The following is a 25,414-nucleotide window of genomic DNA, read 5'->3' on the forward strand; positions in this document are numbered from 1 at the left end:
ATAGTGCAGCCGAGAAGTAGTCAAGTCATGTCTGCTCAGCACAAATCTTCAAATTAGCAGCCGCTTCGAAATATCCACACCCAAAATTTGCTAAAAAAAATATGAACTGTAGGTCCGCTTAAGATCGTTCCTAACTGCTAGAGCCTAGAGGGCGAGCGCTTTTAGGAAACTGACAACTCGAACGCCAATGCACGTAATAGCACATTGATGCCGGATATTTAGAAAGTAACGTGTCGAAAGTAACGTGTCGAAAGTAACATCTATTAAAAGATAACTGGCAATATTAGGTCACAGGAACCTAAATAGACTGAATGTCGCTCATTCACTTGATGATAACTGTTTTAGAAATCATGTTTAAATTTTACGAACCATGCGATATAGTTCAGTACAAGGTGTATGCGATGCATACAATTTCCAGCTGCTCACAATCGACGCAGAGAAATAACTACGTAGCCAAAGTATAGTCATCGGTGTTGCGCACCTCTGTCAAGTACTCATCGCATGCATGTACTGAAGAAGAAACTCTTCCTACGAGATCCGCAAACTCATGGACAACACATCCTCTCCAGGGTAACTGCATATGTTACAGTTGACGGCAGAGACAGCCGTGCCACACGATGCGGAGTATAACAAGCAGCACACCATGCTTTAGTGGCGACGCTATATTTTAACTAAATCTATGGGTTCAGGCCATGGAGGGACGAAACAAATTCTTTTCTGCATGGTTGAGACCCACGCTTCTTTTTTTTTTTCTTTTTTTTTCTTTTTTTTTTTTGCGCGCGCGTCATCGCATCTCCAAACTAATGCTAGCTTCAGACATGTGGCAGGCCGCGAGAGGAATAGAATTTGCGCAAGTACAAAGTGTAAACAACGTGCCGTTATTTAGTATACTTAGGGGGCGCCTAGAACACCAAAGGGACAACAGAGACACCAAAGTTGAAACTTTGTCCGTGGGTTGAGGATTCGCCAGGCCTCCGCGTCGCGTACAAGATCGGCTTTCCGCTATAGCGGACAGCCATCTTGGCTTTCCGTTATCGCGGACAGCCATCTTGTATGCGAAAACATCTCCCGGTACGCTTCGGCCTCCGCGGCCCCCAAACCACGAACCGCCCTGGTTCCAGCTTTGATCCTTCGCTGCCCCTTAAGTGCCTTGGAGATCCTGCGCCGCCTGTTTTAATATAATCTCCGGTGCTCCGTTTGCCGGTGTTATAAACCCCGGAGTCTGGCAAAACAATTCTGCAACACCTAGACGATGCCTCCGCGACAGGCAGAAACGACAACAGCGAAGAATGTGATGAGACGACACAACCACCCCAAGATCATCAAGGTACACGCTCATGGTCCACAAGCAGACGCAAATAACAACAGTCGGAGCCACGCGAAACACCGCAGCGCGCGACGAAAGCGTAACTTTGAGCAGCAGCCACACAATGACGGCTACGAAAAAGAGCCGATGCTGCTAGGAAGAGCACAGATTCAGTCATGTTTTGCGGCAACAACAATAACAATTATACTCACACATCGGCTTCCTCGGTCCGCATGTTGATAGGGGCGAAAACCGTGGCACAATTTCAAACGCGAGACGCCGTCACCGTGTCTACCGAGAAAACGCACGTGTACGACTCCTACGGCGCTTGCTGCCACCACAAGCTATGCAACCAGACGCAGCGTGAGATCGCTTCTGGCGAGGTCAACCTTCAGCATGGTTAGCGCCGTGCTTGTGAGCCCACGGCGCTGATTGGTCGAAGCGCTCGTCGCTACCTCCTCCTCCTTCACTGTCTCCTTGTGCCGTCTGCCGCTCTCCTTAACGTCTCCGTTTCGTTTTTGCTTTTCATTTGGAAAAGTAAAACAAAACAAAATTTTGAGGGGGCCTTGGAGTACGCCGCTGCTCTTGTCTCATTCAGAACATCAATGCAATCGAAGGAGCATTTTGTGGCATACAGAACGATGAACGTACTCATGATCTCTATGCTCTCCACATAGCACGATTCGGCGCCGAGGATATCTGATAAATTATTGGACAAAAATCGGCACCTTTAGTGAAAGCCATAACGAGTGGACGGGTACACTTTCTGCTCTTTACAGGGTCGGTGTCTGTTAAGCTCTTAGTGTCGGTCTAACAACACTACGTCGAGTTAGCTGGGTTTGCCGAGAAACGTGCCAGCGTGTCTCATCGCGGTGTGCATCACGCCAGGGTAGACTCGCCGCATGCACGCTAGTGATGAGAGAGAGAAAACATTTATTACTAATGAGGTGGGGTGACTTCCTCGCAGGGTGGAGCCCTTTGTCCAGGGCCACATTGGCTCGCGCCATTCCGCGTGCCCGCTGGATGAGCCGTCGCTGCTCTTGAGGGTTTAAGCTGGTCAGCGCAGTCCCCCAGGAGGAAGGTGACGGTGAAGGAATAGGGGAGTAACCCGGAGGGTGTGGGCATTGCCAGGTACAGTGATATACTGTGGTATAGTGATTTAAGTATGCATATGCATATACTTTGCCCCACTCTAGGGACAGTATGAGGTATGAGGGATATTATGTGGGGTGGAAGGGGTGAAGATAAAGGAGACAAGGGATGAATTAGTTTGAAGCTGTCGCCATGCGACGGCATCTTCTCGGTTAAGGGAATAATATGTGTGTGTGAGGGGAGGGGGGGGGGGGGCGTTGCTATTTCTGTAATGTTGTAAAGTTTCAGTTTAGTTGAGTGGTTCTGTCTGGGTTGGACAGCTCTTCCAATGGCGCCCGGTTAGCGAGCTCTCGGGCTACCGCATTAACGCGTTCATTACCATGGCGAGAAGCGTGTCCAGACGATACGCATGGTATGTAACGCTCTGGTGTGTAATGATGTAAGGATGCGGTATGTGTAGGGTATCACCATCCCTTGTGTCAAAGTCCTGCAGGCGGTCTGTGAATCGGTGACCACTGTGATGGGTCCATCCGGTGCCGGTATGGTTGAAGCGTGTACGATGGCTAGGGCGATAGCACACTCCTCTGCCGTGCCACTGTCTACAGTGTCGAGCGTGGCCGAAGCCCTCATGAGTGTCTGTTCTCTCTAGTACGACTACATACAGGGCACGTGTCGATGGGTACCGGGCCGCGTCGGTGCATACGACCGGTGTGTCCGACGTTTCATCGCCAAAGAGTCGAGCCAGCGCTTGTGCTCTTGCCTGTCTCCGGCCTCTATGACGGTCAGGGTGCATATCCCGGTGAATTGGGGCCACGTGAATTTTGTTTCGAATTCAAAGCGCAACAAGTTTGCGGTTTTGCTGTTGTGGTTTTTCTGGCGTTTTGGATCCTAGCCGGGATAGAATGAGGCATCCCTGCCTTGTTCGTTGGAGACGTTGCAACTGGCTGTTATGGTGCACATCCACTAGCTCTCGGATGGTGTTGTGCACAACCGAGTCGTAGTAGGAGTTGCGTGGACGCATGTTGGGGGTATGTCCCAGCGCTGTCTTTAGTGCCGTGTCCGTTCGTCTCGGTATGAGACAGGTTATGATAGGGGAGGTTGTAGGTTAATCTGCTAATTATGAGGGCTTGCACGATTCGGAGTACATCGTTTTCTTGGAGTCCTTGTCGGCGGTTCGTAATGCGCTTTATCATGTGCGCTACTCGGGTGATTTGTTGGCGGAGTACATGTAGGGTATGTGTCGACTTCCCGTTGTATTGTATGTGAAGGCCTAGTACACGGAGTCTGTCTACCCTTGGAATAAAGTTGCCATTGATATGCAATGTGACGGTTGGTGGTATATCGGCCTTGTTGCGTTTTTATTGCGATAGAAATTGTATGAACACTCTTGGCGAATTTCTGCCGTCGTCATCGCCGTCGCCGTGAGGTTCCGTATAAAGTTCACGGGCGATAAAATCGTCGCCGCGCGCCTTACGCTGTATCGCGGCTCGCGCACACAAGGGCGGGAGGGAAGCGCGCATTCTTCCAGTCACGCACAACGCTCGGGAGGGAGGGTAGGGAGGTGGTGGGGCCACACTTCACTGTGACCGCGCGCTCCCGCCGGGCCGAAAGTCTCCGGGGGCAGGGTGGGCAGGTGGAGGGGGCACGCTTTACTGCGGCTGCAGGGCCCGCCGGTATGGAAGTTTCGAGGGGGTGGGAGGCATTCTGCACCGCAAACTTGCGCCCGCGCGGCTGCATCTTGAAAGCCATCTGCGGCGGGAGCAGGGTCCACCATCGGTCTGAAGTGAGGGAGAAAACTCACTCACACTCACTCACCATAATTTTTTTCCGGGCCCCGCGCTCACTCACGTTCACGCTCACCTGCACTGACACTCACTCGCACTCACCTGCACTCACACTCACTCACACTCCACCGCACTCACACTCACTGGTACTTACTCGCACTCACCTGCGCTCACACATACTGGCACGCACTCGCACTCACCTCCACTCACAATCACTCGCACACGCACTCGCGTCTTTGAAATAAATGCGAGTGAGTATGAGTGAGTGCACTCATGAGTGAGTGAGTGCCGATCTATATCGCTCACAATTCGTGTATATTCATAACGAATCTTCAAATTTTAGCACCGATGGCATCGGGAGTGCGCCAAGGCTGCGCTTTCGGCCCAGTTTTATTTTTAATATACATAAAAGATTTGCCTTCCCGATTACATGGAAACATCCGTCTATTCGCCGACTATTGCATTTCGTACCACGAAATTAATCGCAGTGATGATCACCATATACAAAAATTAGCCCAGCTTGCACTGGAAGCGCAATGCTAAAGAGACAGGGGAGCTGATGGGCACCTAGATAGTCCTGACTTTTGGGTATACGCGAAGCACTACCAAGTCATCCCCAGCATTTTCCGGAATTTATTCATCGCTTATCGATTAGCTATTGATTGGCTATCGATTGGCCACGGCAAGGTATTGGCCACGTAGTTGGGCTAGTCTAAGCACTATGAAATCATCCCCAGCATTTTTGGGAATTTATTGATTATTCATCGATTAGCCATTGATTAGCTATTGATGACTGACAGCTTAGGTAATCCCAACCATGCTTAGCTGACTTAGGCAGACTCGGCTTCGCTAGTTCACAGGAGTGTGCGCCATTGCGCTTAGACCCTTTCTGCACTACCGCCAGGATCGGCCCACATTTTTTGTCCACGACGGACGGACTAACGGCCGGCTTAAACAGCTCCGCTGTGAAAATTCAGCCTTTTCTTGGTTTGGTGTCAGGAGTGGCAGATGAATCTAAATGCCCAAAAATCTGTAACGCTAACAGTAAGTAGAAAGAAACAGATATCTGATTTTACTTACATTATGAATGAATCACTTCTCACTTGTGTATTTGAGCGTAAATATTTAGGTGTCATTTTAACACACGCTCTCCGATGGGACAGCCATGTTAACAAAATGACCTTAAGTGAAAATTAATGTACATGCTGAGCACAAAGCGACTCGGAAATCAATGTACATGCTGAGCACTAAAGTGACTCTTCTTTAGCGGGCAGCGAGCCGGCAAAGTCGGTATAATAATAAAAACATACAGAAAAAAAATAGGTGCCGCGCGGTTGCTGTGCCCCTTGCTATGACGACGTGAACAACCACGTGCGCCGCCATTGTTACAAAGTATCGCCCGCCTGTAAGGGCCGCAACTTCAGGGTGCCTTGGCGCTAGCGTCAAAAAGAGCGACTGCATTAACTCGACCAATGGGAGCCATGCGGAGATTCGCGCGGCGGTCTGGAACACGAGACACGGTCTGGTCCAATCAGGAACGCAGGCGCAAGATCGGACCATAAATGGGCACAACACTCTCATGCGCGCTCCTGCAAGCTCCCGGCGCCAACCTGTCGCGTCGGCAGACGGGGAGTGGGAGTGAGCGTCCGAAGGAAGAGTAGGCGCCGTTGGTACACACACGCACGCACACACACAGCTCGCGTGACTTCCAACGGTCGTGTCTCGCCGACTCGTCGGCGCCTCCTAAAGCCGAGGAGCCTGGCGCCTCACGGCCCTTTGGGGCCGTCTGCAAAGGTCTTCGGGTGCTCATTTTGAATGTCTGCGGCTCTCCGCTTTGCGCTCGCGCTATCGGTTGCCACTGTGCCACACAAGCTAAGCGTAACATTAGTAATGGTGAAAATGAGTGTACATGCTGAGCAGTTTCTGTGAGCAATTTTTTTTTTAAACCTGTATCGCGATTTTGGTTGAATAATCTGATCGCATCATCGCGCATCCTGCCACTGTATTTTTCTCGGCCGAAGCCTAGGCCGGGGCTGAGGCCCGCCCCGAATTAATTTCGCAGGACTCCAATAAAGTTGTTCAATCGACTAAATTTTTTTTACTCATACCAAGCCTATTGCTACTAATAATTTAATGTTTTCTGCTAGTGTTTTAGTGCTTTCCATGTATAAATTACTTGATTGTGCTTCTTACGTATTTATATATATGCCCTCCCTGCAATGATCTCGAGATCGGCAGTATTCATAGAAAAACAAAAATGAAGGTTATGCAACTTAAGTTCGCCTGCTTGAGAGCCTTTAAACCCGCGCGTCATTCGCTGTAGGAAAGGAAACCTTTTTCCACCCTTGGCCCGAATAACAACGAGAAGGATTCTGCGGAAGAGCCATTCGCACAATAAATGCCGATAACATGACAAAACTATAAACTACAGTAATGTTGTACGCGCAAGTTTGGCAGGGCTGGAGAAAGCGACCTGGCTTCAAAACACCTCCGACTGGCAGCAGACAGCCAGCACAACGCGACAAAAAAAAAAAAAAAAAAAAAAAAAAAAAAAAAAAAAAAAGCGCAGATATTCAGCTGAAATGCACTAAAATCACTTGCTTTTCGCAGGTCAACAGCGCTCTCTCATTGCTTCTAAAGTATTACACAATATAAAATATAATCAACGCCAAAACCATGAGAGACCTGAAAGGTTTTTGGAAACCACCGCGTGGACGTATGCAACCTTAGCCACGGTGAAAACCCATGCGCAAAACCGCAGAACTTATTACTTAATGTCTCAACTAGCGTAACTCTGGAAGGGGCTCCACGCCTCCCGAGCAAGCGCCGAAACTAGGAGAGCGAGTGTCAAGTGACGAGAGAAAGCGGGGCCGCGAGGAGTTTAGGATGAGGAGATATGTCTCTGTGCTTAGTTTTTTTCAGCCCTGAAGAAACTAGTGAATTTGAGCATTTTGCAGATTTTATTTCACTTTGCTACCAAAGCAGTTTTGGGGGAAATATCACAAACTTGGCGAACAGCCCAGAATGTATACCTGTAATCCTAGAATTTACACCAGTAGATACGTTAAATTGAGCATAATAAACTGCGCTGGCTATTGGCTTTCGTGTTTGTGCTATCTTTTTAGACTATTCTTGAGGTTCTGCCAAGCGCCATTACATTTGAAAAGTAGCAGTGCTAGAGGACACGGGTTCGATCCCCGGCCGCCGTGAACGCATTTCGATGGGAACCGAATGCCAGAACCCCAGGTGCTCAAAGTTAATTCGGAGTCCGCCACTGCGGCGTGCCTCTTAATTATATTGTAGTTTTGGCAAGTAAAAACCCAGAAATGATTATTATATTTGAGCAGTTCACTGAATCATGTGTAATTCATGCACCATAAGAGCCATGTCACAAAAGAGCGCGTAATCAGTGTCACGCAAGCCAGCGAAAGAAGCACGCCCGCACCGCGGCAGCTTCAACAAAGGAGAAGAGCGCATACGCCTCAAGCAGCGACGTGACCAACGGCGTCTAGACGTCTAGAAAAGCATAGACGAAGCGACGGTGACCAGAGAGAGAGAGAGCACGGGCGCCGAGACACCTTCTCACCCGGCGAGTCGAGAGAGATATTACTACAGCGTGAGCGTGCGCCAACAGCATGAGACATCACCTCCCTCCCTTTCCGTATTCTAAGGCGTATTAAAAAAAAAAAAAATGTTTCAGTTTCGCCCGAAAGGCGAAGCTTACATTGCGATAAGAAAGGGTGTTTTATCGATCTTATAAAATTGTATGCATTCCTTACTAACTAAATTAACAAGCACGGTGTAACGCGTGCACAGGTACACATGGACACATCTTGCTCGATGACCGCGGAACCTTGCTGTCAGAACGCTGGAGGGAGGAGGCGTGAAAAAAGCCGCGATCGAATTGACCTTCGTCACACACATAGCATACGAAGTTACCGGCACTAGTCGAGCTTTGTTCGCGTCGTAAATCGCTTTGAAGATGAGGCCCGCGCGGACGCGCTCTTTTTCTACGTCGCAGATCGCTTTCAAGATATGTATACGGCGCCTGCGCGGCCGCCGCCGGAGTACACCGGAGTACACGCATTGTATCCAGTGAGTGTGGGAGTGCTGTGTACTTCTTGAAATGCTATAATGTCTAATGGGTGAGTCTGTGTGGCTGGGAATTGTGTGAGGGTGCCCCTCTTCCCTTTACAATTCCATTGTCACACTCGGAAGCGTGTAGTAGCGCTTCTCTTAGGTTTGCTGGCCATGGTTAATTGATGCCGTCTCGATGGAGAGGGCAGGTGTTGTTGTACGAGCCGGACGGGTATAAGGGTGTGACCTTCGTGGATCTCGAGTGGCGTTAGTGTCATGCGGAGAGAGTCGTTTTGCTGGCTGAAGGTTGCGCTAATAAATTGCTTCATGTCAGTCTTGCCTTTTTATATGATCTGTTGTAGCATGTGCTTGACATCGGCTATAATCTCTTCCTTCATTTTTTTGCGTCTCCTCTCTCAAAACAGACGCCACTTCCTCATTTCGAACACTTATTGTTTGGTGCAGGAACTGTGAGTGAGTTTCTCGGGTGAGAAACTCATTCCACTTCCTGGGTGAGTAGAATGGTTTGTGCAGGAGTTGGTTTGTCATGTCTGTTTGTTGTGCGGACGGGAGTGAAGGAAGGGAGGAGGAAAGAGGGCGAAACTGCGTTAACCAACTCATCGTTGTGGTTTTCTTCGTTCTCACCTTTCTGGAGTGCTGGTCAGGCGTCTTCGTCGATGCGGCCTGAGGTTCTTTCGGGAGCTGTTTCTGCTGCGCGTCTGGCTGCGGCTCCCACATCGGCTTCGACTCTGTGGCTGCTTCTGGTCCATGGACGACCTGTGGCCCCTGCATGGACCTACTACGACTTTGGGACTGGCTGTGTCCCGGGATCGGTTGCGGGGACGACCACGTGTTGTACCAGTCGTCGTAGGAGCCGCAATGTTGAATGTCGTCACCTTGCTGGACTTCCTGTCGTACTGGATTCGTTGATCCGCCATTGTCTGCTGCTCTCGGAACACGTGGCTTTTGTCAAAGGGTTTTCGTTGCCTTGTGGGACATCGCGAGTCAGTAGCGGGGTGCCACAATGGAAACATTTCAGCATGCAATCATGATCTTCGGAGCGGTTGATAGTTTCGCACGCAGTACACCGGGGTTTATCTGGCGTTGGGTAAACATCCGCTCGATGACCCGTGGAGGGGCACACGCAGCACAGTTGCTGTCCGGGTTTATGAATGTTGCACCGGTATTCTGCTCCGTAATAGTAGATGTACTGAGGAACCCGAATGCCAGAGAACGTGATGATGGCCGTGCTTGAATTTCCCATCATTCTTGCATGCAGGACCTGAGCCATCGGGGATCGGAAGTTCGCCATCAGCGTTGTCGGCGTGGTGTTCTTTTCTATATATCCCGGAAATCACTGATCTGCAGGAGGCATAAGGAGCAGCCACGTAGGCCTGAACCTCGTACAGCATGCTTGTTTGCCAATCATATAGCCTTGATCAGCTGCAGTCTGACGGCTAGTTCTTCGTCCGGTGTGCCGACCACTGCGACCTTCTGCTCTCGGCGTAGGCGGATGGTTAGCTGTTGGAGGCTGCTTTCGTTTAATTCAGCCGCCGTGCCTATGGCTCAGGCCATAGAGTGCTGCGGCCAATCACCCAGATTCAATCCATCTCTCGGTCGGAAGACCACCTTTAAGTCGTCGAACGGTAGCGGGGGCAGCTGCGAGCCCTTATTGCGCAATGTCAGATGTGGGTGGCCTTGCTGTGTAGGTTCACCGTTTGGTGGCAAGCTTGACGTAGCCTGGACCTCTTTCTTGCGCTTTCGGGCCACGAGAAACAAAGTCCGATCTTCGTTTTCTTGACTCGGTTCGTAATACAATGCGGCGGCTGGTGTGGTTTTGTCCACTGCTGCGGCAATTATGGGGTCTCGGGCAGCCATCTTCACTGCAGTAGTGCAGCGGGCATGAGCGGCAAGCGATGCTATCGCGCCGTATTCGCGGCGCCTAAGTTAGGTCTAGTGCGGCGGCCTGCTCGCCTCGAAATGTCCCAAGGGCAATAAAATGCCGACGTCTCACCGGATCTGGGAGATCTTGGGGTCGAAAGATCCCCCCCCCCCCTCCTTAATATGCGTCGATAGGGGTAGTGGTTAGCACGTTGTAGAAACAAAAGATCAGCAGTGAGGTGTTCCAAGGGCACCGGAGCCCATTCGGTGATGATGATGATGATGATGATGACCTTATTGTCTTTGGCGCATGCCCACTCACGAAAATCGGCCAAGAGTCGGGCAGATTTTATATGTGTGCTAAGTGAATAAATTTAGCAAATGTATAATTTTGGTGAATATATTAAAGCGAGTAAATTCTAAGACGATTCAGTGAACAATAAATATCTAAAAAGTATACATACTAGTACAAGAGGCAATAAGGTAAAGATAAATTAAATAATATGCTTAACAATGAAATCAGTTTGAGTCAACATTGAATTTCTCTATGGCGATGCATACATTCCTGTGAGAGTGTCTAAGCACAGAAGCTCCGAAAGACAGCAGTTCCGGAGTTTTCAATGGCAGACCGAGCTGTCGCATTGCAATTTGCAATGTCCTTTATCTTAGGGAGGAAAAACGCCAGCAGTCTAGTAAGTAATGGTTGATCGTTTCTAATGCGTTACAGAAATGGCACAAAGGGGAAACCGCCAGACCAGATCGGTGCATGTAGAAATTTAGGCGTGGGACTCGACATCGCAGTCTTGTTAATGTCACTTCTGTCTGTCTGGGTGTGCAAAAGTTCCTGCTCCAAGGGAATTGTAAGTGGCGCAGTTCGGTGGATTATGCTAGATTTGATTTTGATGCCTTAAAGGTGTATGTTGTAAACCTGACAGACGTTATAAAACACGTCGTTGGAAGAAGGGAACACGCAGGGCCTGTAATAAAAACCTTATCCAGGCTATCTGCCGCTTCATTCATAAATATGCCTTTGTGACCAGGTACCCGTACTAATCGCAAACTCCGCACATGAGTTGGAACCAATGAGTGCAATTTTTTTATTATATGCGACTCGCCGGGAGCAGTAAGAGAGGTGCACAACGATAAAGAGTCTGTTAATATTACCGCGGTTGCTGTGGAAGGCTGTAGCTCACGCAAAGCTAGGACAACAGCTAGGAATTCCGCTAGGAATATAGGAGTGCAGTCAGGGAGCCGAAAAGAAAAAAAAAAATGTCGCAGTTTCGCCCAAAAGGCGAAGCATCAATTGCGATAGCAAATTGGTAGAGAGCTATTCGGAGTAGGGATAGTAGAGTAGTTTTATCGGCCGCATAAACTTGGACACATTCGCTTTCTGACTGAATTGACAAGCGTGGTGTCATCGCGCACAAGCAAACATGAATAGGTCACACTGAATGACCGCAGACAACGACTGTCAAAAACGCTGGCGCGGCCGCTGCAGCGGGCGAAGAATCGTGCGGTCTATCGCTTGAGCGGAAACTGAGCGGCCAATGGACAGCGAATGGTGCGGGCGACGGCTACCACAGCCAGTGCAAGCGTATTTGTTGGCAGAGTAGAAGCTGGTCCCCCCGTCCCTCCCGCGCTGCCTCCCCGCTTGTTTTTTTTTTTTTTTTTTTTTTTTTTTTTTTTTTTTTTTTCGCGTGGGAGATTGCGTTGCCAGTTCTCCTTGCGCTGGGTTGCAAGATAAGCATTTGGTGCCGTAGCACAGCGTCGGCCCGCCTCCCTCCCCCCCACACCCCCACGGCCTTTTGGGCGACAATCGCGTTTGCTTTCCGCCTTGCGTTGGCTCTCCGTGATAGCGCGCGTCCCCCGCGCGCTTTTACTCGTACGGCGTGCGGCGACGATATTATCGCCCTTGGAATCTATACGGAACCTGACGGCGACGGCGACGACGACGGCGACGCCGACGGCAGAAATCCCGTTGAAGTGTCCATATAATGGCTATCGCAATAAAAAGACCAATCTACTGCCGATGAAAAAATTCCAACCCCTGCCTTTTCCTCACTCTGCGAAGCACCTGTTGCTATAATTACATTTGTGTGGAGCTGGTCCAAGTGATCCTGGAGTAAGCCGTTAAGAATATTAAGGGAAGGTTGCTTCGCACGGTTGGGGTATATATGTTATCATGAGTAATAACCAATGAATTTGGGATACTGCTTACCGTGATTATATCATTTATACGTACATTTAACGGATTTAATAACGATTTTGTTTTATTCACCTGTGGCGTGTGAAACCGAGGTCACCAGACTCCAAAAAATAAAGCTGGTTGACTGATAAAGATCCACTGGGACCTTCTTATTGGATACTCATAAAGCCTTATGAATGTTTGAACGGTGAGTATTTTAAATCTCATTTCTAGGGAAGGAAGTCTTTGGCAGCCCCAGACATAAGCGAAGCGCTTCCCTGTCCAGCAAAAGTAGTGGACGTAGTCGATAAGCAGGGGAGCCGGAGAATAACACACAGCCGAACTCTATGTATTGGTCGGATATACATGCGGTAAATCATTATAAGTGCGTCTCCGCGCATGCCCCATCGCTTATTGCTTATCCTTTACAATATCCCCATTGCACGCGGGAAGCTTGTGAAGTTATATGTTCAATATGTTGACGCCAGTTAAGATTTCCATTATAAATCATTCCAAGGTACGTGAATTTTTCCACTTGTGGAATAGTTTGGAGTGCGTCCTTCACGCACGGTCTTCTTCTTCTACCTCCTAGTGATGAAATCTGGTAGCAGATCGACGCCTGTCGCAAAAGCAGGGAACAGGTGCACATCGCTCCCCCAAAACGAGATCTTGAAGTCGACTGCTCAGTCAAAACCGTCGATACAAAGCTCAACGGGTGGGTTTGCACGTGAGCGTCCAAGAAACGACGATTGTTATCAAGACGTCGACGATGAGGTACGTAGGTCTACCTCAACAAAATACAGATGCGTAAACACGGGATCTCTTTGATTGTATAGTCCTGGACTGTCCAGAATTAACCGAGACGCTGCGTACGCCAACGCCCTTTGTCTGAAAACAGTACTTCGGGCAGTGCTGAGCAGTCGGGAAAACACGTTAAACCGAAGAGGCTCATGGAAGTTACAGCCGACAAATGCAATTCGCTAGAATGAGTCACCGTAAGCAACGCATGGCGGGGGCCCCTGTCCTTATAAGAACCATCAGACGATCAGCAACTGCGGAAGATAAACCGCATCACACTCTGAGCGACGGGATAATTGAAGCAGCAGGAGCCAGCCCAACGTGCCATCGATTTACAGCACGTGGGGGCTTTGTCGTAGACTTTGCATCGCAAGGCGCAGTGAATGTGACTAAGTGACAAAGTGTGTGACAGAGTATGACATATGATGTCCCTGTTAAGGCTGTCATCCCGGATGCCTACCAAATGATCACTGACATTACCAGTGCTGTTTCAAAGTGGCAGGCAGATCAAGAGCTCCTGGAATACCTGGCTTCTCAAGGAGCCGTGCACAACTCCATAAGGCGTCTCAAGGACAGCAAAGAACTTCAGATAAGAATGACCAGCAAGTTGTTTGGTCAGTGCAGGATTCCAGGGCACAAGGTGCGCGAATTAATTTTCTCCGCCGAGGTGCTTCGAATGCCAGATAATGGTACTTCTTTCTGGGGTTTTACGTGCCAAAACCAGTTCTGATTATGAGGCCAGATAATGGTAGAGAAAATGTCACGAAGAATTGCCGCGGCGGCAATCGATGTCGGACATTCGGCGGGTACGTTTAAAGCAGCCCGCCAAAAAAGTTGCAGTGGCTTAGCTCGGCTATGCCAGGATATACGTAGCGTTAGCAAAGGTTCAGCTGATTATTCTTAGCTTTTCTGGTTGTCTAGATTGTCAAGGATTAGCTTGATTGTCATGCTTACTGCTGCTCCAATGACACACACGCGGTATACGTATTATGTGGCACATGTATATAGCCTTCTTCTGTTCATTCCTACTACGCTCAACCGCTAATTGCCAGGCAACTACTTCGGGATCCGATGAGTCAAGCTTCTCCGTTCTTCTGCGCTGTTGAGCAGCATTTGCGCTCTCCTTTTCCATGGCTATACCACACTGGCAAACGCCAGTCAGAAGCGCAGCGGCTCCAGCGCAGTGTCAGACGGCGACTGCACAGCGAGCGCGCGCCGGCGCCAGTGCGTCTACCACGGCTACGACGTCACTCCTCTGGAATGCGCAGACCGGCGGCGGTGAGTCGCGCGCGGCGGCGGCGGAGTGCGCGAGAGGTGCCGGCTCCGGTGCGCAAGCCGTGTGACATCACTGATCCTTGCGCATGCGCAGCACGGCTCTTGATGTGCCGCGCGAAATGGGCTTGGCTAGGCCAGTGTAGCTAACGCTACAAAACGCCCCCGAAATGTCCGAATTGCCGGAGAAGCCCAGACTGCCTCATTCAAAGGTTGTAGAGTCTTTCAAAGCCGCCTCTAAGCGCATGAAAACGTTTGTGAAAGACTCAAAGAATCGGCAGGATTTACTGCTGACCGCCACAAAGAAGAACGAAAGGGCCTACACGCATGTGCAAAGCACACTAGCGAGTACTCCCGCATTAAGGATTTGGAGAGTGCTGGACAGTTTCAGGAAGGAAGAAACCTTCCACACATTATTGACTCTTGCAGAGAAGGTGAGCGCTGGATTTACTGTCGTGTATGAGAAAAGAGCTTCAGTTCCCCGATGTCGCGTTCCAAACACAGCTGTATAAAAGCTTGACTGCCCTTCCCCGACAAAGTCAGTGACCAAATCTTACGAAATTTACCGAGCCGCCACTTCGTTGGTTTGCTACCAACGGAGTGTGATATGTACTGGAAGAATATATCTGTAACGTGGCTCATCTCTTACACTGTGCATACTTTCTTCTTGCACTATGTACGAAACAGAAACGACGGAAAGACGGGGAGAGAAAATTCGGACAAACGAATAGTGCGCAAACTTACAATTGCGGCGCGTTTGACCGTATTTTCTGTCCCCGTCTTTTTGGTTTCGCACATCGCGCAATAAGAAAGTATGAACAGCCACACGATAGCCCCTTTCCTCGCCTTTTTGAACTCTTACATTGTGTCCATTCTAAGATCAGTAAAACCTTAGAAGGTCATATATTCTCGCTGCCCCGTGTCGCTGTCTCCTCCATGATCTATGTAATGGAGCGGATGCTGAATGCGAGGCTATCAAAGGGTTGCCACCTGACCAGTTTTCCACCGGAACAACCGGTTTTTTATCTCGCGGTGCCGGCTTCCGATTCGATCCCCACAACGGCACCTAATTTGCCGATGTTGCGGTTCTCACATTATAAGGCACAACGAAAACGTGCTATCGGGCATTCCTATATACCAGACAACTGAATTGTCTCAAGCGCGTTCATTCTTAATTCGTTTCTTTAACTTTTTCACTGTCTGTTACGAGGCCGAACCCGCTGAACTACCCTTCATCTTGCTTTTATGCGATAGCAATTATACGGACACTCCAAGCGTATCCATAGTAACTGCGGTGCTTTTCCGAACAAAGTCCAAGTGCGATGAGAATGAGCCGCATGTTGCTGGTGACGTTATATGCTGCGGGTGCGAGTGCAAGCATGTGAGGGCGAGCCGCGACGTATGGTGGCTTGATGCACGCCGTGTTGCTGCGCGCTACTGGGGGCGAGGACTTACAGAGTCGCCATCTGTCGGAAGCGCCTCGCTTGCGTAGTATGAGGGATAACGCGGCGCGCTCCTTATACAGGGTGTTTCAGCGAACACTTTCAAAATTTAATTAAGGTTGCCTGTGGCAGATAGCCCAATTCTGGCTAATGAGCTGGTCTACTCAAAGAGGCGGACATTACTTGCACTAGAAATTGAAAAAGCATAATCGAATCATTAACAATAATTGACTAATTAAGTTTTTTAACTAATTACCTTATGGCCCATATTGCAATTTACAAATTGTAGCCGGGGAGTTCGCAAGGCGGATCCACTTGGAATTAATTCTCAGGATGACACCAGCTTGGAGATAATAATTCCCAAACTTTGCTGAGAAATGCATTCGCGTTCCAGCTAATTTTGTGCTTGAATGCATAAAGCGACGTTTTGTTAAGATACAAACTAGAACGCCAATGCATTTCTCCGCAAATTTCGATAATTTATATCTAGAAACTGGTGTCATCCCGAGAATTCGTTCCAAGTGGATCCGCCTTGTGAACTCCACGGCTACAATTTGTAAATTGCAATATGGGCCATCAGTTAATTAGTTAAAAACTTAATTAGTGAATTATCGGTAATTATTCAATTATGGATTTCAATTTCTTGTGCAAGTAATGTCCGCCTCTTCCAGTAGACCAGCTCATGAACGAAAATTGTAGTATCTGCCACAGGTAACCTCTAAGAATTTTTGAAAGTGTTCGCTGAAACACCCTGTATATGTTTGGCTGTCGGCGCTAAATAAAAACACCATGTGGGAGTCCTCCTGGCCATTTCTGTAAGTACTCTCCAAAACAGGGAAGTTTCTTACTGTGAAAATAATAATTAATCTTTAGCAAACAGAAAGCGCAGAATAGTTTACAGATCTATCTACCGAACACTTACAGTGAACGCCAACTGCGCGCGGTCGACGCGATGGAGTCCCCCGAACCAGCTTCTTGCGTGAAAGGTAGGCAGTCGTTGCGAGTTATGTGAAATCTGTTCTTATAGAGTGCTGTCCGTATAACCAAATCGAGCATAAGAGAATGAAGCCTCAATTCAGCGATCACACGAGTTCGCAGCCACCGAGCGCGCGTCTGCATGCATGTCCGCGCCAGTGTTGCCAGTTTTGGCTATATATAGGCAAATTGGGCTACTAGAAAAAAATTCGGCGTCGACTTGGACGGGTTGGCTATGTGACTATATTTGGGCTACTGATAATCTGCGACTTGGCTTTGTTTGGGCTATAAGTGGCGCCCTAATCCACGCTCCAGAGGTGGCTCTGATCGGGTAGAAGCAAGTCTCGAAGGCTATGTTTTAGCTGGCTGAGCCGGCCGCGTGGCTTTGCTTGTGCGCGTGCTTCACCCACCGTGTTAGCTTAGCTTGTGAGGTGTCGCGCTGCTGGCTTGAGGACGTGGGTTTGATTCCCGGCCACGGCGGCCGCATTTCGATCAAGGCGAAATGCAGGAACACCCATGTACTTAGATTTAGGTGTACGTTAAAGAACCTGAGGTGGCCAAAATTAATCCGGAGTCCTCCACTGCGTCATGCCTCCCAATCATATCGTGGTTTTGGCACGTAAAACCCCAGCAATTATTAGAGAGTTTTAGAATAGGGGCCCCAAATGTTTTGGGGCCGCAAAGAAATAGCGTCGAAGCCACTGCGCATGCGCACGACTCAAACTGTGTTTGGGTTTTGCGTCGGGTACGCTATTTCATCGATTTAGCGGGAGCCCCAAAAGCTGCCCCAAAAGCTGTCGTCAACAAACATGGCGGCGCCCATCGAAGCGACAGCTCTAACCTAGCACCAAACTGAGCTCGATTCGAAGTAACACGTGAAGTTCGTAAGCTAGGAGAAGTGATTGTGGTAATCGCTTTCTGTCAACCAACATGTGTAATGAATATTGATTCATTAGACGCCGCTGATTCCGAATTCAATTGTCGATTTCATGGCTCGTAAGCCTAACACGGACTGACTTGGTTGGGTGAAGGTACCTAAAGTTGGTTACTCGAAACTAAGCGCAACAAGTTGCTTGGTGCTAATAGATTAAGTTCTACATTGTAATTAAACGCGAAAATCTAAATTACTCTTCTTATCATAAAATGGTATATTTTATTTTAATATTTATAACAGCATTTCATTGACGCCGTAGTGACCCTGCAAGCGCAACACGCTATCCGCAAACGCAAAACGCCTATTCTAAAACTCTTCACTCCTGCATGCTCCAACACTAACACTCGCAAAGCTCTTTGGGGCCCCCTATTCTAAAACTTTATTAGCACATCAACATGGTTTGTCCTTTAACAGTAACCGGTTTTCACAGCATAACCACTGTTATCAATTTGTTGTTGACCTTTGCCCTTTGTGCACCGTCGCTGCTTTTACCATTTCGAGCGAGTAACGTTCGGGACGCGCTCGTCGACGAAAACGACTGCGCACTTCATACACTGCATGGTGTGCCGTTTTGCGCAGCAATCTTTTAAAGGATCGCTTACACCGATTCAGAGAGTGAGTGGCATCTGTTGTCTGTCACTGTATTTTAACGCATGTTCTTGCCGTGCTAGAGACCTAAGATGGCGGCCACGTTGACGTAAATGGACAGTATATAGAGCATGTACCAGCTAAGCCGGGCGAAGCTAACTGAAAAAAAAAAAACAAAAAAAAAACAAAAAAAAAAACAAAAAAAAAGCCGAGAAAACAAGATAGGACGATGAGATAAATAACACGAGATATCATAGCACGGAAGACTTGTTTTAGCGGATAAAAAAAGAAGCCGTGAGCATGTCGCCGTTGCAGTTCGCTGGACAGCTGAACTCTACGCCGTAGGCAGAGATGACGTGAGAGATCGATTATGCTAAACATTATTTTGCGTTCACGACAGCTAAAAATTAGAGTTCGTAGTTAATATTACTGTAAATAACTAAAAATAATAACTTAGTACTATCTATCATCAAATAAAAGCACTGAGTTCGCCCTCTGCAGCGATTCGCTGGAACTTAAGACCTTCAGGGGCCAACTAAAAAGTGTTCTGTGCAAGCATGATGTCGCTGTGTTGTTGTTGGGTTGCGCAAAAAAGGATTGCCGTAGCCGAATGTGAAAATGTATACACAAATAAAACTGCAAATAAAAATGGCTATATATAGCTACGAAATTTTTTGAACTTTTTTGTGTTTGGCTACATTTGGGCTACAACTTCTGTAGCTTTTGGCTACGCCGCCTCGTCGGACCTGGCAACACTGGACTCCGCGCACAATGTTTCGCATTCGCTGCGAGCGCGTTTTCGCACCGTGCCGTGAGCTTTAGGCCGCAGCATATGAACATTTGACAATACACAAGCAACCATTGTTGCGTGGACGTTATCAGAGCTGTTCAAAAATAATTTCGTCATAACTAGGAACTTCGACGCTATTCGGCGACTCGTGATGTGCCATCGCGGCGATTCAGTCATTTTTAAAATATTTTCTTCTAAATTCTTGGCCGTTTCAATATCGGTATTTCTCAAGTTGCGTCGCACTGTATGTTTATCGGTCTTATCAGCGAGGAATTTGCCGCAGCTTCTTTTTGTTAATACAGTACATTCGTTGTTTGGTGCTAACGCAAACATGGCCATACGCTATGCTTTTTTTGAATGTGCTTCTTACCGTTCCCCTTCCAATGTGGTGAATGCATGCCAGTATCTAGCATCAACAAGTTCATAGACCAAATCGTCATGACAAACTTCAAGCTTGTTGTAAAAGACGCAATCATGCTTTACGATGTTGCTGTCACTGGTGGAAGCATGCTCCTTTCGGTGATGATTCTCAGGTTTGAAAATGCCTTTCAACGTTTGCGCAAGAAGACTCAGCGCGCAGCGAGAAAGCACTGGTCACTGGACAGTGTGAAGTCTCCAAAGCGACAGGGGTTCAACAATGTTACTGATTAATTAGCTCTGATAGTTCGCAAAATCACTCATGAGTTGCTCATGCCGTCAGTTTCAAGAAACACTATTTTAAAACTCGGCGCATCGGTTTCGAACGCGAGAGGTAACTCATGCTTCACGTTTAGATTCACAATTTGAACACTATACCAAAACGATTCACTGGTGCACTGGAGTGCATCGAAAAGGTTCCTCTCAACTGTCTGGCTCCACTTTTCAGCGACAGCAGCGTAGAATCCATGAAGGTCTGCCACAGTCGTTGAGCGGTCACACGTTTCTCGCTGCGTGCGCGACAAGCCCTTTGTTAAATGTGCGATGGGTGCGATCTACGAGATACTGTTGACGTGAGGTAAAATTTATGTCGGCCAAACCGGCCGATGTATCAATGACTGCTTAGAATATGCCATTTCGATATAGAACGGAACAGGGTCATATTGGCCGTTAAAATCGGAGTTTATCAGATAAATCCGAATTGTCAAAAATTTTACCGGCGAGTGTTTATCGGACACGGAGCCCTATAGCTATAATATAATCTATTGCACGCCCAATATTGGAGGTCACGTGATCGAACCGGCGCGTTAGCTCTCGCGCAACCGAGTGTCGGGGAGGGGCAGGAAGGAAGAGGAGGGGAGGCTGTCGCACCCTCGTTCGTTCGTCGCGGGATGTCGCCGAGGGAAATGGGCGAGTGTTCCCGCCTTTTTCACGGCGCTACGGCGCATGCGCCCTGCCCTGGCGGATTAGTCGCGAAACGTTTTGGAAGGGTCGCGCGCGCGGCCGTGCGGCCCCGTCTTGGGGATACGGCCCCCGAAAAAAAAATGCGCTCGCACGCGCGCTACTGCAAGTGCAAACTCGTGCTGTGTACCTCGTTGAAACTTCACTGGTAGCTCGCCGTCGGTGCGGTACCGAAAACGTGCGTAGCGTAAGACTGCAACTCCACTTTTAACAGAAAGCGGCGAGGGCTTCGTCCAGACTGCACAGGGAACCACGTAGTTGCCGCCTTGCATTCATGGCTGTAATAGCAAATTTATCGATAAACCCCTGCGTTACACTTGGACGACACTTAAAAACACGTTGCTGACGAAGACTTCTTGCAGCGTCGGTCCTCGCTTGCTGGTAGTGGCAGCGTGTGCCCGACTTCACGTACTCGTTCAAGGCGCGGTAACACTGGGTCGATACGAGACCGACAAGACGCGCATGCCTACGATTGGCCGACCATTCAGCACTGTATCGCTGAGACCATTTTATCATACCAGGCCTTCAAGACGTAACCTACGAGCGCGAGTTGTCGTACTGCGATGGGCTTTCTCGTCGACGGCACCGATAAAATCAGCGTGCCGACCATCATTCGACCGAACCCCGCGCGATCGGCCGTCGAACCGATAACGTGATAGCCGCAACGGCTTCATTAGTATATATAAATAATCGCGTTCAAAGTTAGTCAAAACGTGCCTACGAAGTTGAAATGCACAAGTTTCGACCCTCTTAATCCGTGCACATAAGTTTGAGCCAATGTTGATCCTGTTCAGCGGAGGTTAGGCCTGGCGCCGTCGAGTTCGCGCACCCGCTACCGGCGGACCTGTACTGAAAAGTAAGCAAGTTAGGATGAAGGAAACTGCTTTTATAGTACAGTTCTAGCTTTAGCGATTTGAAATAAACTACTCTTCGCGTCGATCGCCGCGTACACAATAAGCTGCAAGCGGGGACACAGCGCTTTGCCCAACGTCTGTGCCAACATCTGTACGTCACCGTTCCCGTAGGCTGCCGGTCGTATTCGCAACGTAGATGGGTGGGTTTTTACGTGTTGGCATGTTGACACATTTCTTAATACCTGAGATGTACTCTTTATCTCTGCGTCAAACCCGAAACAAGAGACGGTACATTCGGTACAGCAGCATAAACAACCGCCTTGCTCAGTTATATACCAACGGTGTCAGCGATGGCATCCGCGTTTTTGCAGGAGAACAATCCGGCCTTTAAATGAGCGCTTATGCGAGCACAGTTTGCTCTAATAATGTTTTATGACACGCGCAAACTAACTATCGCGAAGTTAAAGAAAAGCGAGAATCAGTAATAAATTAACAACCCAATATTTGTAACTGGATCACAGCCGCCATTGTTTAAGTGGCTCAGCCGCTCATACTGACTCGTCTCACGATGGAACAACGCGGCTCATATGAGCAGATATGAGTGTTTTATTCTACGTTTCGACATTCTTTCATATCAGCGCCTTTTCATATATGCACCTTTCCCCCATTTTTTGACGCGAACAACGATCTGTGGCTGTAGATGCCGATGTAAACAAGTGCATCGCTTTGCTAAATCCGACGCGGAAGGCTATGCACTCGAAAACATCTTATTTATGCGAAATGTCTAAAGAATGTGTAAAAAGAATTACAAAAAAGCGAGGTGCAAGTGCAGGAGCTACCGCCAACAAACTCCAAAGCAGCCGCTACGGCAGAGGGAACTCAGCGTGCCTTTATCGGCCGCACTGTAAACGAAACAGCACACTCAGGCCTGCTCACCCTACGTGTATATAGTTGGTGAGTGCTACATGGCTTCTAGGAACGACATGCTGCCCCCCCAGAAGCCATTAATAGTTATTCGCAATCCACGAAACGCACAACCGATGCGCACTTAACACGGGCGCAGGTTCACAAATCAACCGGCGAAAGCCACAGCCCCCTACCAAAACGTTTCCAGCGGCGCGCGGCAGAGGGCAGCACAGGAAAATGAAAAAGGCGGATTAACCGAGTGGCGGGAATGTGCGGGAAGGACTGTAGCTCGTTACTTCGTCCGTTCGTTCGGGCTATTCGCTTACCTTGAAAATCATCGTCGATGCTTTCTGTATATTTTTTGCCCTCGCATTATGGGTTCAACACGTGACCTCTGAGACACAGCGTACTGGCCGAGAACGCTTGGTTCCCGATAATTTTTGATCATTGCGCACTTGTTCGGCTTGGTTCGGCTGCGCTGCCGTATCTGCGCCTGCAAAGCGGCTGCACTAAAACCTGCCGCGCTCTCTGGCGTGACCATCACGTGTTGGGACGATACGTGTTGACTTCAGTCGTGTTGGCGGCGATGCTCTTTCCTAACGTTTCCTTACTCCATGGCTTTGTTCATGCTTGTCCTTGTGCACCTTACACCATGCTTGTTTAGTTATTTAGGAATCTTTACTGCAATTCATACTATGTAAAGGCGACTTTTTCCATGAGCAATAAGCAAACCCTAAAAAAAGCATAATGAGACAATAAAGTAGCGGTACGCCGAGTGCAAACTTAGCATGGTTAAAATTTATCCAACACTTTATATAAAATTTCGTAAACTCTTTGATCACGTAATCCCGGGCCGTGTGGAGGGCAGGAGAGCGAACGATGTGCGTCCGTTTCGCTTATCTGGCCCATACTCGTAGTAATTTTTTATGTCGGTTCTTCTTACTTCGTTCCTCGTTGGAACGTGAAGTAGACCAGATGGACAACGAATAGCCAAACGTTTACATGTAAATACATGGCAGGTAATGTAAATGAATTACAACTTCAACTCTAGAGCAACCAGTGTCTCACTGTTCGACTGCCTCAACATTGAGACACTCATTTGACTATTAGAGTCCAGTGGGTGTCTCGCTGATCAATCAGGAGATCAGAGTACAGCCCAGACTCCTTTTAACGTACATTATACGCAGCCTTACTGATCTATTAGCAATCCTGATTTCGGCCAAGACCGAGAGACAGGATATCGTCAGGATTAATATAGCTCAAACAGACAAAGGGCGCTAGCGCCGTTGGGCTGTCCCACAGATGCAATTGCTAATGAGAGTCAATAGTTTGGTAGGCCACATCCCACAGGGATGCTTCTACTCTTAAAAGTAAAGATTTTGAAAAACAAAATAATTTTCTCTCTTTCTACAACTACGTTTCCCTATTCCCACGTAGTCAGTCATCCCTTCGACGAGAAACGCCAGGCACGCATAATTTATTGCCCGGCTATTCCAAACCGCGGCGGCGTCTGTTGCCAGCAAAGAGTTCGAGAGACGGCGCTGCTACACGGCGTACACCAGTCTCACTCGAGGTTCGCTCACGGGGACAAATTATGACCGTCGGCAGAATCCAAACACTGTGAAGGTGGTTGGACACCGAAGCTGCAAGTGACAAACAACCAGAACGATTAACCATTGCAACGTAGCTTGAATTTATTGAAATGGCGACATTCACTTGCAGCTTACCTAATTATTAGCCTAAAACGTTTCAACAGCCTGTAACTTGGCTTGCGCCGCTACTTCGTGCACCCACTAAGAGTGCAAAGACAAGAGAAATGCACTTATCACACTTTCGCCGCGCCTCGTATGCATGACGTAATAGTTCAGCGGAAATCCGCTAGGTGAAGATAAGTAATTAAAGGGAAACTGAGACATCCACCCAAATGCAGCAATTTGCTACAATGGAAACCCAACCGGGTTCCTAGAAAGAAAGCCTCGCAGTTGAAGAAAAATTCGTCCTGGTCCGGGACTCGAAACCGGGACCACCGCCTTTCCGGGGCAGCCGGGGCGACCAGGACGAATTTTTCTTCAACTGCGAGGCTTTCTTTCGATGAACCCGGTTGGGTTTCCATTGTAGCAAATTGCTACATTTGGGTGGATGTCTCAGTTTCCCTTTAGCCTCGTATGCACGCGTCTCTTCGGGAGTCCTTACTATTCGTGGCCGTCACATAGCACTGTCACAACACAAATCAATTGTTAGGCGGGTTCTTCTTTTACATACAAAAGTGTATAGTTACGTCCCTCCCTGCTTCGTATGCTACAGTTGCCGCTTCTCGACAACTGCAGCTTATGCAACCGTAATCTTTAAGGCTAATTCACACTAGGCCGACACGACACCGATTTTGGACTGCCGACTGTTGTGGACAGAAGTTTACCGGACGAAAAACCCTGTGGCCAACGGTTTAAAGGAAGGAAAACGCTGTCGCCAACAGTCGGCAGACCAAAATCGGTGTCGTATCGGCCTAGTGTGAATGAGCCTTTACCGGGAAACGCTTGCAGCGAACGCGATGCGCGAAGGTGAGCTTTCTGGTTCTTTTCTTGCTTTCCTCCGGACGACTGGCGCCGCCGCTGCCGCGGATGCGCGGAGGCGAGCGCCATCTGATGGTGCTGGAAGGAACCCAGCGGCGCACGCGGCGCGCGCCTCCCGAGTGTTCGCCTACGGCCACGACAGAACCATTGCGAGATAGGGCTATGGGAAACCAGCGCTGGAGTATCGAGCTGACACACGGCGCCCCTTGCGAACATCGCGCGCATTGTTCAATCATACAAACAAAAGAAAATCCCCAGCGGCGCCATACGGTGGGCGACGTGCAAAACCTGTGAAAAGAAAAAAAAAAGCTTGAAGGTCGTTGTTATCCCTGCGTGGTTAATTGCCACAACTATACAAAAGCCGTAATATAGCCCTATCATTCTATTATTTTTCGTGAAAACTACGATCATGAGCGACGGCGACGTTGGATTCAGGTAGGCGCGATCGCTAGTGTTGAATATTCAACTACTCCTACAGCTTCTCCGGCATAATATCCGTGTTCAGTTGATTTTATTGAAAGCGATAATGGCAATGCTTCCAGTACAAACATGTATGCATGTTCTTAGTACAAGATCGCATATA

General features: G+C 48.6%; 2 protein-coding genes across 2 annotated transcripts in view; one reads left to right on the forward strand and one right to left on the reverse strand.

The window, feature by feature from the left end:
• The window catches only part of LOC125943923 (uncharacterized), a 61,379-nt gene extending 52,182 nt beyond the window's left edge, over positions 1–9,197 (reverse strand). The window contains exon 1 of the mRNA XM_049663501.1: positions 8,905–9,197. Within this exon, the coding sequence (XP_049519458.1) occupies positions 8,905–9,197 (293 nt within the window). The remainder of the gene's footprint in view (positions 1–8,904) is intronic.
• LOC119465733 (tubulin polymerization-promoting protein homolog) overlaps positions 1–25,414 on the forward strand; it is a 114,851-nt gene that overhangs the window by 78,349 nt on the left and 11,088 nt on the right. The gene's annotated exons all lie outside the window — the stretch shown is intronic.

This window comes from Dermacentor silvarum, chromosome 1 (genome assembly GCF_013339745.2).
Source record: "Dermacentor silvarum isolate Dsil-2018 chromosome 1, BIME_Dsil_1.4, whole genome shotgun sequence".
In the NCBI taxonomy this organism is placed as follows: domain Eukaryota; kingdom Metazoa; phylum Arthropoda; class Arachnida; order Ixodida; family Ixodidae; genus Dermacentor; species Dermacentor silvarum.